At 45.1% G+C, this 14,116-nt stretch overlaps 1 protein-coding gene across 13 annotated transcripts in view; it reads right to left on the bottom strand.

The window, feature by feature from the left end:
• Nrg1 (neuregulin 1) overlaps positions 1-11,669 on the bottom strand; it is a 185,314-nt gene extending 173,645 nt beyond the window's left edge. For all 13 annotated transcript variants that reach the window (XM_032918885.1, XM_032918882.1, XM_032918883.1 and 10 more), the window contains exon 1: positions 11,165-11,669. In XM_032918885.1, the coding sequence (XP_032774776.1) occupies positions 11,165-11,264 (100 nt within the window). In that variant the 5' untranslated portion in view covers positions 11,265-11,669. The remainder of the gene's footprint in view (positions 1-11,164) is intronic.
• Positions 11,670-14,116: the final 2,447 nt, after the last annotated feature.

Below are 14,116 nucleotides of genomic sequence, written 5' to 3'. Positions count from 1 at the left end.
CCACTGCACCCCAGCCCTCCTTTTACTTTTGAGAAAATATCTAAATGGACCTTGAACTCACTCTGTAGGTCAGGTAGTTCTTTAATGTCTCCATCCTGCCTCTCAGCTTTCTGAATAACTGGGATGAGAGGTCTATGTTACCAGGTTGGACTCAAAGACAAGAATTGTCAGGGATAGGGCAAAACTCCTAATGTAACAGCACAATGATTCCTAGATAACATGTTCAAGGCCCTGAGTCTGATTAATAGCACTATGTGTATATGGGCACACATTCACATTCACACACACACACACACACACACACACACACACACACACACACACACACAGGAACACTGCAAGATCATTTTGTTTAGACTGCCGCATGTTAGCGAACACCTTCAGGTAAGAGAGCTTTACTTTAAGGTGACGAGGACAGACAAACTTGGAAGAGGACAAAGATCTGCTTGGCTCTGGACTAATACAAGAATCAATACTGTCCCTGAGTGGACAAGATTAAATCAACTGTCACAAGTGGGGGTGGGGACACCAGCATGTGAATTCAAGAATATCCTTTCAAGGAGATTTCATTCTATCAACACCTCACAGAACGTGGAGATGTAAATTCAAAATGTAGAAACCTGCGAGATGGCTCCCTGGAAAAGGTGCTGGCTGCCAGGCCTAACAACCTGAGTTAGATCACTAGATCCTATGTGATAGAGAGAGAGCCAGTTTCCACAAGTTGTCCCCTGCCCACTCCACACAAGGTTCCAAGTGTCCATTCACACACACACACACACACACACACACACACACACACACACACACAGTGTGCATTCACACACACAGTGTACATTCAAACACATTGCACATACATGTGCACATGAATAAATGAATGGATAGAAAATATTATCACCCATACTTCATGCTAATGAGCTGAGAGATATAAAACTAGGTTATTTAGCATAAACATCATTCAAGCTTGCTAGAATCATTCAGTTATGGTTTTAAATGTCCTGTCCTGGATTCCATATGAACTGTTGACTACAGGTTCATGTTTTAGCCTCATATTCAGCCCAGCCGAGCTTACAAATGGCTAGTGTCCAGAAATCTGCATGAAAGAATAAAAATAGTAAAGATGTACAATCCTCTTACCTATAACCCATAATCCTTAATGTAGTATTAACTCATACTAAGAAAGTAAACCCTCCAGGTTAGAAGTGGAGAGAGGATGGAAAATTAAAAAAAGGGAGAGGCTGATAAAAATATTATAACACTGTTGAACTTAATACAAATTATCACATGGTGATTATGAAATTATATGAAATAACTTTACTTATTTTGAAGCTGAAATTCTCTCAGTTACTATTAAAGAAGGTTACCAACACCTCATTGTCCTCATGGATGGAAGAAAGAAAGCCCAAGGAACCCAAACAGGCAGGGAAGAACAGACATGCTCAGTGGCAACTAGAAAACTTTCCAAGGGCAGACAAACTTGAACAGAGAAAGAATTTAATGTAACGTTACATAATAGCACACGCACTGTTTCAATAAAAGTGCTCTTGTGGTGAATGACAGTTTTCTATTAAATACCTTTCATCTGACACCTCCTATTCTTTGGCTCTGGATGCCTTTCTTGTGACCTTACATATTAGCTGCAATTTCTTATAACTACAGTCAAGGGAAAATTCTGAAATAAATAACATATGAAACAGTTAAGTTAAACATTTTCAAGTACAAAATCGGGAGATTTCTTTGTTTTTTAAGTAGCATCACTTCATTCTAATTAACTCAGAAGAGGATAAAAAGGTACTATTTATCAACTTTGATAGCTGTCATTGTTACTGTCTCTTTTCTTCTTCTTCTTCTTCTTCTTCTTCTTCTTCTTCTTCTTCTTCTTCTTCTTCTTCTTCTCCTCCCTCCTCCCTTCTTCCTTCTTCCTTCTTTTCCTCCTCCCCGTCCTGCCCCTCTTTCCCCTCCTGCCCCTCCTTCTCCCCTCTTTCCCCTCCTGCCCTTCCTTCTCCCCTCCTTCTCCCCCTTCCCCTCCTTCCCCTCCTTCCCCTCCTCCCCTTCCTCCTCTTGTCTTCTTCTTCCTCTCCTTCTTCTTCTGTGTGTAGGATAACTGATTAAAAAGATAATTGATACTGAGAGTGTACAACACTGATCAAAGCTCCATGGCTCCAAACTCCTCATTCTGACCACACGGAACGTCACTGAGAGGCTCCAAGTTTGGGACTGGGCAGGTTTTCAGTGGAATCTTTAAAACTTAAATGTGTGATGTTCTTCCCGTGGAGACTTCTTTAAAGGGTTAGGCTGGAGAGATGCTCGGTGGTCAAGAGCATCTCTGTACAGGACCCAGATTCAGTTTCCAGCACACACAACAGTTAGCTTAAAACTATCTGTGACTCCAGCTCCAGGAGGTACAACACCGTCTCCTGCCCTCCAGAGACACCAGGCATGCATGTAATACATATACATTCGTGCAGGCCCTCGCAATACACATAAAATAAAAATAAATCATTCCTACAAAACATGAAGTTTTTTTCTAAAACTAATTTAATATTCACATCTTATATTAAGCCAAATTGAAACACGAAGTTACAAAAGTTTTTAAGTGTGTAGAAATTTCAACTTTCATTTTGGGAGTTCTTTAAGAGAATTAATATTCAGAACATTTCACTATATATTTTTAAATTGCCTTTATTTGAAAAAACAAACAAAAAAAACCCCTCAAAATTGGAATTTAAGTGAGAACTCTACCACTGAGCTGTAGCCCAAGCTCTCAAAACTGGAATGAAGAAATTCCATTTGATGACGGGCTTTAGATTCACTATAGAATAACTAAAAATATTGTGTTGTACTTTATAACTCTCACTTTGGACTCTAAAACTGGGACATTTGGAGAATGATGACTAGCATTCGAAAAAGTATATTTTCAAGTCAGGCTTTACCTGAATCTTCAGTTTATAAATATAGCCATCTTATAAAAGGACGAGATGGCTCAGCGGTTAAGAGCACAGGTTTTGTTCTTACAGAGGTCCAAGGTTCAGTGCCCGGCACCTACATGGCAGCCCACAACCACCTGTAATGCTAGTTCCAGGGGTTCTGACCTCTGAAATCTCCTCCACGCTTGAGATGAACACCACACCCTCAGGCACACACACACACGTTAGATGGAATAAATATGTTTTAAAGAATGAATAAATTACTATAAACATCAGGAAACCCATCTTCACTCGATACTACGGGGAAACCCAGTCTGATGGAATAGGGTAAAAGTGAAATGACCCAATCCTGCCACTGAAAGAGCAGACCCCGGCCATCTCTGTGAGTCTGAGGCTAATGTGGTTTACACAGCAAGCTCAGGCCAGGCAGCGCTACAAAGAAAGACGCTGCCTAACAAAAAACAAAATAAAATAAAATAAAGGAAGTGTTGGGATGAATGTCTTTCCAAGTTTCATGCTATTCAATAAAATAAAGCCTGTTTTGTTTGTTTTTTTTACCAGTTATCAATGTTCCCTAATCACACCTGGAGTACCTCTCTGTAGAAACCTGGTGATTAAGATAGAGTATGAGAGAGCTGGAGGGGTGGCTCGGTGATTAAGAGCACCGTGCTGTTCTTCCAAAGGACCTGGGTTCGATTCCCAGCAGCTACATACAGGTCAGAAATGTCTGTAACTCTAGTTCTGGGGGCTCTGACACAGACACATATAGGAAAAACACCCAAAACACCAAAGCACACAAGAGTAAGTATATCATTAAAAAGAAAATATACATGGAAAAGTGTATTAATAAGGTAAACAAGACTCTCTTCTCAGTCAAAATGGCCATTTTTTTTCCCTCTGTGTAAAAACCGCTAGTTGGCCAACCCTGTAACTTTACAGAAACTTCTTCCTCTGTAGCTGTCTGAGGAGGCTAACCTACCTACCGACTGCAGAAAATGCTACTTCCTCCATTATTCCCTCGTGTAGCTTTCGTGCATGACTTTTAATCTAATCTCATTACTAAAAATTTCTAAGGCGCTTTCAGAGTTATCATTATCACCACATTACTTAAAATAATAAATAAGGCATAACGTCAAATTACTGAAAGAAAAATCTGATCCTGAACTCTCTGACATGTGGGGTAATCAGCCATGCATGACCTATAAAACTGACAATTTCATATGGTTCAGCCTAATAACATTCCCTGACTCCAACATCATTACAGTAAATCTCGGACAGCTGCCGGCACAGTCAGCTGCCTTCCTATTGAAGCTGGAAGCTGGAAAGCACTGGGGACACTGTGGCAGAGAAAAGGCTACTCCTCCTAGTAAGCTCTCCTTTCCAGCAATATGCAATGTAAACTGTATCACACTTTATAAAACGAAATGATACAATGTGGGGATCAAGACAGATATGGCCAGCAGAGGGTGGACTCAATTATGAACGACTAAAGAGATGGCTCAGAGGTTAAGGTAGCCTGCTGAGTTTCATTCCTAGCACTCACTCTGGGCAGCTCACAAACACCCATAATTCCTGCTCCAAGGGATCTGACGCCCCCTCTTGGCCTCCATGGGCACCTGCATCCAAGTGCACATACACAGATATAGACACACAATGGGAGACCCATAAGTAAGGAGTTAGGGGTCGATGCTACTCCAACTTTCATGCAACATCCTCTGGAACAACTCTAACCTGTTTTTGGAAATGTCTGTGTCAAAGGAGCTTTCTTCAATGGGACAGACAGCCTCTGTGTCTGATAAAACAACAGTAACAAATCTGTCCCCAAATACCTTTTATTCAACTTGGGAGCTTCCCCAAGGTCGAGGTGAAAACTGTTCAATGTAACTAAACTTCCTCACGAGAACCACTTGCATCTAACTGGACAGGGGGTGCCTAGAAAGACCCTGTAGATGCTTGGCTCTCTGGAGAAAAGTGACAACGAGAATTATTCTGACCAAATGAAGCATCCTGGTAAGCACCAGCACTATGAAGTCTGAGAATATCCCCGATGCAGAATTTTTAAGGAATTGGAGTTATTGTCTAGTTAGGGGGAGGAGTTGCTGACTAGTTGAGGGTGGGGTGAGAAATCTATCCAAATGAGATAACCTTGATTAAACCAAGACACTGTTCATTTTACCATTCTGCCCAGAATCCTGCAAAAAGTGAAAAAGGAAAAGGCAGAAGTTGTCTTTGGGGAATTAGCAGTACAGTGCTCTCGGAGCACCCTCTGGAGGCCAGAGGAAGGTGTCACTTCTAAGAGGAAGAAAGAAACCGATGAGTATCTGACCAGTCTGGAAAATAAACCTAACTCCTGTCATCCAGAGGGCCTGAGAAATGGGCCTCGCTCGCAGTTTGAAATACAAGAGAAACCCATCCCATATACCACAAAATTCTCAAATAAGTTTGCTACTTTGTTTTCCAAAAGCCTTGATCAGCAAACTTTCTACCTACATTCTGAATTCTTGGGGGAACTGAATGTACAGACACTTGTGTTTGTTCCTGTTCCTATGTGTACAGGGATGTGCGAGCACGCTTGCACGCGCGCGCGCACACACACACATACACACACACACACGTGGCTGGCATGCGGAGGACAGACGACAGTCCTCATGGGCCATACAGTTTTGCTTTGTTTGTTTGTTTGTTTTCCAGTCTCTCACTGGCATGGAACTTGCCGGGTAGGCTGTCTCCCAGAAAGCCCCTGGACCTGCCTGACTCCGCCTCCCCCGGGCGAGATTGACATGCAGACACCACCAGGCTTATTTTGAATGTGGACTCTGGAGAGCAAACTGAGGTCTTCCTGCTTGCAAGACACTTTTCATATTTAGAAGAAACAGATTGATTATTCACAAACAAAATGTAGTTTTGCAAACAAAAGAGTATTGTATAACCTAAATCAACAAGCTTTTAATAGTAGCTAGCTTCACGTTTGATAAACAGAATGGACTAATCTAGGTAGGTTTTGTTGTTTTTGTTGCGCTGTTGTTTTTGTTTGTTTTTCTCCTAACACCTCATATCTTCTAAAGCAACAAACAGTGACATCTATTGGTATTTCGGTAGCTCACTTTTTGTTCTTTCATTTCAGCCAATTAAAACTCATGCAGATACAAAACCGATTAGAATGGGCGGAAATGCCACTTGGCGCTTTAGGGAAAGTTAGCTTTATGCATATTAACAGTATACTTAGTAGATATATTTTCCCATGGTAAAAATAAAGTAAAATAATACAATTTAATGGGTTTTTTTTCCTTCTTCTATTTTTCAAGGGTTAGCATTTCAGGGTTAACCAATCAAGAGAAGTATAGTTATCACTTCTTGGAGCAAATTTGATAACTCCCCCCCCCAAAAAATACTGAAACATGGTGTGATTTCTTCTCTAGTGACAGAAGCCACTAAACTGTCAGCATTGTTAAATTCCAAGTTAGCTTGTTTCTTTGGTAAAAGGTAATATATCTGATAAGAGACACTTCTATTCCCAGAACCTGAAACATGACATACAATCATTCTAGTGAGGCAGGAAAAAAGAGCAAACACCGAGAAATGTGGATTTATTGCATTCCTTGTTTTGCTTCTATTTCAAAATACCTGCACCAAGGTGGACGAGCTTCACTTTGTTACTCCCTGAGAAAGATAGCAAGGGACATGATGATGCCCACTCTGTGTTTTAGTGGCTTAGACAAGTCCCAAGGGAGAAGGCGACATATTCTGTACTACAAAAGGAGGTTTGAACAGCAACTCTTAAAGCATTGCCAGAAAAGGAATCGGGTTTCAAAATCTTGCAGCTTGAAACCTCAACATTTTCCTGCCAGATAAAATCCTGTTGCACCTCAGTCTACTTTCAATATTTAGATTGAGCTCGGCAATGTTTTCATAATACATATATGCAGTTATGAAACTTGATGTACTCACTTTTCTCATTCGTTACAGGTAGTGCATATTAATATTTACATCCACTCTAACCCGAGGTCAGCACTGGGTTTTCCTTCCCATAAAAGGAGAATTCTGAAAATTATGTCACATATCCTTGCAAACAATTCCTTCCTTGAGTAATCTGATAAAGACAGCTTGTATTTACTGTGTACTGATTCCCTGTTGGGCAATAGTCAGCGTGCTTTCCTGGGTTATCTTGTTCACACTCCAGAGAGTCAGGAATTATCTCCACTTTACAAAAAAAGGAAACTTGGGCACAGAAAGATTAAGTAACTTTCCCATGAATTTACAGCTAACGGGTGTTTGGCCATGCTCAAATTTACTTCCAAGCAGTCTGTCTAGAGAACTAAGGACTAGGACTTAGTTCTGCCTAACATTAGGACACTTTTGTATCTTCTGTTTTAAAAACGATATAACATACAATGCATGTAATATGCTACATGGAACATTAACAGTATTGTCTTAATGGAGACATTAAGTAATGTATAATAATCTTCACTGTTCTGAATAGAAAAGGACTGGGGATACTGGAAATATATTTACTGTTCACCTGATGGCCCAAGACTGTCTGATATATCTACATAGACAGGTGCATATAGAAGCACATATACACATGTGCATATCTACATATACACGTGCATATATAAGCACACATACACATGCACGTATATACATAAGCATATATATGTTCTCCTCATCCTCATTAGTACCATTATCATTCTGTATATATTAAAGCAGTAGCCAAGCTTCCTTTCCTCACTCTTCCTGTTTTTTTTTAGTTCGCAATAACAAGTCCCACTTTGTTCTATAAATAAGCTTTAATGTTTTTAATGATTACATAATGTAAACAGTTACAAGTGACCAGGTTGAAACAGATCACTGGACATTCCTTCTCCTTCTGTAAACACAGACTGCCCTGTTAGTGACGGGGCACTTTATTTCCAAGAACGTTTACAAGGCACTTCAGCCTTTGGAGCCATTTAGTTAAGGAAACAGGTGGATGATATCATTCGAGGCATGCACAGCCTGCGTCTATTAGGGATACTAAGTTTCTGAAGTTTTCCACTCACAAATACCCCTTCCAGCAGGCATGAAAAAAGAGCCCACAGTTCTAGATCTGAAACAGGTACAATAACAGGTTTGCTACAGGTCACTTAAGAGTCAAAACAATGACCAAAAGCATACTGCACAGCATATGGTAAACATCAGCAGTCTTAAGGAAGGTCGCGAGTCAACTGGCAAACTGATAGGATAAAAGAAAAACCAGTTTTGTAATTCGGGCTTCTAAAGGAACATGCTAAGCTGAGTGAATTAGTCAGAGGCAGGATCTGGGAGCGCCAGCTTGCAGGAGGCTCAGGACATTAGGGGACCCTTGATACATGGGTCTGTGACACAAAACCCAGGATTTTCCTTAGGTTGTTTATTCTGAACAAAGAAGATCTGTGACCTCAAAGACATGGGACCCATGACAGTTACCATCACAGAGTAGATCATCCTATTGGACATCAGCAGCCACAACAGCATGCAGTCCAGTGTTGGCTAATTACCTCAAAATGCAGATAGGAAACACAGCCAGGTCTGTACAATCATCCACTACATCTGTCAATGTAGCAGTTTACAGGGTGTTTTTCTCCTGAAGAGTTCCCACCCACATGCCTATGCGTCTGATAAGGTACAGAGCAGGGCTAAGCACCCTCAGCCATCTCCGCTGTGGTAAAACTGGCGTGAAAAGCTCAGCGTTGCATTGCCAAGGACACACGTAGCACTTCATTGGTTGCTTTAAGGAAAGGGTGACACCTAGGAACAATTCAAGAGATGGCTGTCCGTGCAAATCCTAAATTTGACTACCTGGCAAATGTGAAGGCTATTGACGGTTCCTTGGACTCACGGGCCAGAGGGAAGATCCAGAACCAGAAGAAGCGTGGATTTACCCCACAAATCACAGCTACTCATCTTCTTCAATAGGGAAAATCAGACTGGGACTTACCATTAGAAGGAAGAGTGACAAGGCAAAGGCAGAAACAGTGATATCCAAAGCAAGGCAATCTAATGCCCTGAATTTCTACGTAACGCAAATTTCAAGGTGACCGTTTGCAAACCAAAAGAATAAATGCTCTTAATCTGGTTTAATCTGTTGACAGAATCCTAATGGGGGTAAAAAAATGTTCTCTGGAGGGAGCAAAGTGTCTCTCCATTCACCCCTCCTGCCCCCAATCATACCATGATAGGAAACAAACTAAAATCTAGCCCACAGACATCATCCCAATTTGTTTCTGGGAAACGGGGAAGATTATATCATGGAGTCTGGTTTAGAGTCACAGCTGTGGGGCTACAGATACACAAGGGAGCCAGAGAAGAAACTCTAGACTTCCCTAAGAACATTAGGTAGCCCTGAGACGGATGCCCACCAGGTGAGTCAAGGCTGCAGACAGCCCTGAGACGTCTAACCTCTCCCCACCTGAACCACTGCCTTCACTAAAACATCTGAGGTATGTTGTAGACTTAGCGCCCTAGTTGAGAGATAAAGCTTGCTACTGAAAGAGTCGCTTCCTAGTCAAGCCACCACCCCATCTCAATTCAGGAGAGCAACTAAGCTCTCAGGCCTTCCTAACGCTTGAACCCTTTAATTCAGTTCCTCAAACCATAAAATTATTTCGTTGCCACGTAGTAACTGTAATTTTGCTACTGTTATGAATCTCCCGCAGAAAGAAAGGGTCCTTTGGTTCGCACCCCCTAGGGTCGCGACCCACAGGTTGAGAACCACCCGTCTAAGCAGCCCATGCAAACCATTGATAAAAGCCACAAGTGGTGACAAGTGAAACAGAAAGTTCTTTATACCTTTACGGTTCTGGGTCTCTTTAACATACTATGATGACATTAACCCAGATCCCTGTTGTTCCGTACTTTATTGAGTACAATGTTGCAGTTAATCTCCAAAATATACAGTAAATATTGGGAAAACATCCGTCTACCTTCAGGAAGGCTCACGCGGGGTAATTAAGGTGAAACAGATCAGCAGCGCCTTTTAAGCAGGCCAGGGGCTAAACAATTACTCTCTGTTCGGTTTCTGTTTTGTTCTAAACCTTGCTTAGGGTCCCTGCCAACAACCCAGGTTCTGAAATGCTGAGCGAATCCAAGGAGCGCACTAAGAAAATGTGGTTTGTTTTCTTCCTGCACGGAGCAGATATTTCTGCTTATCTCCTTTAGGCACAGACTGCACAAGTGTTGTTAGTTTCCCTGAAGTACTTCACAATGTGTTGGGGATGCTCTAAGAGTCACAAGGCATCCAGATCCACCGTAGGGGACTGCAGAGGGACGGTAAAGACCCTTTCAGGCGCCACCCCTTAAGCATCTATTTAATAACTCTGACAAGTTTTGGTCACAGGCGACCTTTTATACTTCTTCTGACCAAGTCAGTGTAATAGCCTTCCCTTGAGATATCTTGGGTGGCAGTGGCCTTTAGATTGCGCTCTGATGGTGGATTTAAAAGATCTGGTAATAAAAAACCTTAACTCCCCCCACCCCTTTTTCATTCCATTTATAACCGGTAAGCAATGGGGTTCAAAACCTGGGGTAAATTGTTCCTTTCTGACGTCTCTTGGGAAACTAAACTAGCCATCTTTTATCGGGGCAGCCCTGAAAAACTTCAACAGCTGAAGCCAAATTTATTCAGAGCGGACCTGAATCTTGGCACCGGGTCAGGTTCTGCGTGCTTCGCTGACCTTTAGGAATCCCTCTCAGCCGCTCTGGCTTTCTCTATCGCCGCACGCAATCAGAGCGATCCTAGGCTCGCACAGCGGCTGTCCAACCGCTTCCCTCCGCCCACCTCACCGACGCCCGGGCGCCCACACCACCCTTTCCCCGACCACCCTCTGCGCAGCCCGGGCCCAGGCGGAGGGGCGCAGGCTCTCGAACCCAGAGCCGGTTCCCGCTTCTCTCGCTAGAGGGCAGACCGAGCCCGCTCAAAGTCCTCCGGCCGCAGGGCACGCGCAGCCCGTAGGGATCCCGCAATCGGAGCCGCACTCCCGGGCTGGGCTCCGCGATTGACGCGGGGGCCGAGGGCAGAGCCCGGGAGCGCGGCGCACAGCCGACCCCAAGGGCCCGGGAGGGATGGCCAGCAGGCTCGGGGTGCGGGAAGCGCACGGGCACCAGGTGGAGGCGGCCCCCGCACCGCAGCTCGGGGACCGGGTCAGGCGCCAAGAGAGCTGAGCAGGGACGCACGGGACCGGAGTAGGTGCCCGCCTGGGAGCAGCGGAGCGGCTGGCACTCACCTGGGCTCGGGTCGCCCTCGGCCGGACCGGGCTTCCCGCGGGATCCCCGGTCCTTCTTCTTGCCCTTCCCCTTGCCTCTGCCTTCTTTGCGCTCAGACATCTCGCCGAAGATGAGCGCTCTACGCGGACCCGGTTGGGTGACGGAGACGCGCGACAAGTTTGGTCCAAGGGCTTGCAGAAAAGTTTGTCCCAGGAGGGGAAGAGCCAGTGGCCGGGCTGCTCGGGAGGCGTCGCCTGTCGCCTGCAGGGAGCGGCGTGGACTCGATCACCTGGAGCGTCCGCTCGGTCTGGAGTGGCTCGGAGCTGCTCTAGTGTCCCGGGTCCCTCCGCTGCCGGCTCTGGAGTGGCCTCGCTTCGGTGGCTTGTCTCGCTCTCTTACAGCCCGAAGAGGGAAAGGTGATCACAATCCGGTCTGCGCTCGCATCTCCCGGCAGCTGCCGCCGCTGCGCTGCGCTCCGCTGCTGCTGCCCGCGCGGTCCGGAGTTCCCACAAGTTTTGGGGAAGTCCTAGCCGGCTCTTTTTCAATTGCCCGCAGGTTGGACGCAGGCGCCTCCTTCGCACCCTCCCCTCGCCTCGCCCCCTCCCTCTTCCCCACCACACCCCCACCCCGAGGCGCAGACACGCCACCGGGAGGAGCCTGAGCTGGGCGATCGCGGCTCAGCCCCTTTCTTCTGGCAGCCGGGCCAGGCTGGGGGCGGCCGAGCCCAGCGGCTGCCGGGAACTCCCGACAGGGGTCGCTGGAAGCTGCGCTGACACCGCCACAGCCGCCGCCAGACCGAACCGAGCAGTCTGGAGAGCCCTGGAAGGGACGCTGGTGCTCGCAGTCCCTGGCAGGCTGCGGAGCTGATCCAAGCCTTGAAAAGTGCGTGGTAGGGGAAGTAAAGGGTGGAAGATGGAGAAAAGTTTGTAACTGTAGCACCTGCTCCACAATGATTGCTCTGGAGACCTGGAATCCCAGGGAGGGGGAGGAACAATTGCTATTTCCCAGAAGGGTTCAGAGTTCATTTCTCTCTCGCTTTAGGGAAGTTTCTCTCTGGCACTAAGGGCGAAGGTGCAGTTTGGGGTGGAAGGGAGTTTGAGGTACTGAGGAAGGGTTCTGTGAACCTCAAGCATGAACAGTTTGCACTTCGTACCATCAGCCACTTGAGCACGTGTCTGCCTTCCTGTGCCTAATAGCATGACTATTGGATTTCACATCTCCATTTTAAATACTCACTCTAGCTTCTTCCTAAGCACACGTATCTCTTTCTACAACTTAATTTCCAAAAGAACTAATGAGCCATAATTCACCATCGACAGTAACGTGTCTAAGGTGTATGGGTAGGGTCAGATCCTCGAGTGAGGGAGTGAGTTGGGACCGTAGAACAATGAATTGTGTAGTCCAGATCTTTAGTTCATTAATGCCACCCACCCTGCCCGTGCGCGCGCGCACACACACACACACACACACACACACACACACACACACACACACACGCCCCCATTAGACTTTCTGAGAACTGCTAGTGAATTCTAGTTTTCCTGTACCCAGGTGGAGAACTCTGAGGAGGAGTCAGAGGCCAGAGTAGTCGCACCAAGAAGTGATTCACAATGGTCTCCATGTAGAGACACTGTCATCAACACACACACACTTGTGGCCAACTTAGCCTGCTCATTTACAGTGGTATAGAGTTGTGGTCGAGGAACAGCTCACACCAACGATCAATACTCTACAGCTATCCCACTTTCAGGGTGATTTGTCTCCTTCCTTTTGACTTCCTGGAGTTAACACTAACAGACCCATTGCTGTCTACAGCTTTCTCTGTGTTCTCTGGCTGCCATGATTTCAAGAAAGGTGAAATCCAGAGTACACCTTTCACACATGGGTGGGAAGGGAAGCGGGCAAGGTGTTCACTTAAATCGTCTTAAGAATCATTTATATCTTACTTTAACATTCCCGGGACTAAGAATCAAACTCTGTGAGATGGGTGCAATTGTTAAGATACCTCTATAGTACTGCCATCGTTTTTTTATTCTAAACCTTTAGCGTCCAGACCTCTTGGTAGCCTTCCAGCAAATACCACATACCAATCTCCCTGTGCCAAACAAGCAGCAGAACCCCAGGAAAGTTTCTGACTCTGGGAAAAGCACTGCGCAGCTTTTCAGAGTGGAGGGGAAGTGGCCCCAGAGCCGGCTGGAATAACTCCGTTTTCCCAGGAGGGGCCACTGCTCAGCCAGCAAGGGGCAGCAAGCAGCTGAGAGTAGAAACCTTTTCATTTCACAGGGTTGTTTGTCTGGAGGATGTGAGGCAGTTAGAGAGCTGAGATTTACTAACCACATGTTGTCAAAACACCAGCATTTTAGAACCAAAGGACCGGAAAACAAACTTGCACTTTGGAACTTAAAAACTAAATGTAAGATCTTCCCAAATACTTAGGGTAATCAAAACCCAAGGCTACAAGAACACCAACTTCTATCTCTTGTTCCGGGTCTGAATACTTACTTTCCCAGAATGCCTTCTTAGTGGTGCGAGTATCTCCATGAGGCTCAAAGGAGACTACACCTCCTGAAATTTTTCTGTTTGAATGAAACCACTGTGACGGGTGACAAACCTCCAAACCATTTTAACCAAGAAAAATGACTGATGCTCCAGTAACTTCAGAATAAAATACCAGCCGTGTTCCCATGGAAACTGTGGGGGGTGAGTAAGGATGGATTTGACGAGGAAGGAAGAGTAACTAGCATTACATGATTTTTTTTTCTTGGTTCGATGATGATGGGAGAGGGGGAGAAGCGGACACAAGAATTGCAGTAGGTGTTGACAGAACTTTCAAGACACATAATAGAGTGTCACTTGAACTTCACCGCTGCTTCCAGATGTAGGCCCAGATTCTGGAGTCCTGTGTTATTGTCAATTGAAGCTGAATTAGCAGGAAATTCACCGCAAAGCCATTTTTTTCCCCTACTAATGTA

Source organism: Rattus rattus, chromosome 13 (assembly GCF_011064425.1).
Source record: "Rattus rattus isolate New Zealand chromosome 13, Rrattus_CSIRO_v1, whole genome shotgun sequence".
In the NCBI taxonomy this organism is placed as follows: domain Eukaryota; kingdom Metazoa; phylum Chordata; class Mammalia; order Rodentia; family Muridae; genus Rattus; species Rattus rattus.
Note: the sequence above shows the minus strand (reverse complement) of the source record. Positions and strands in the feature narration are given on the sequence as shown.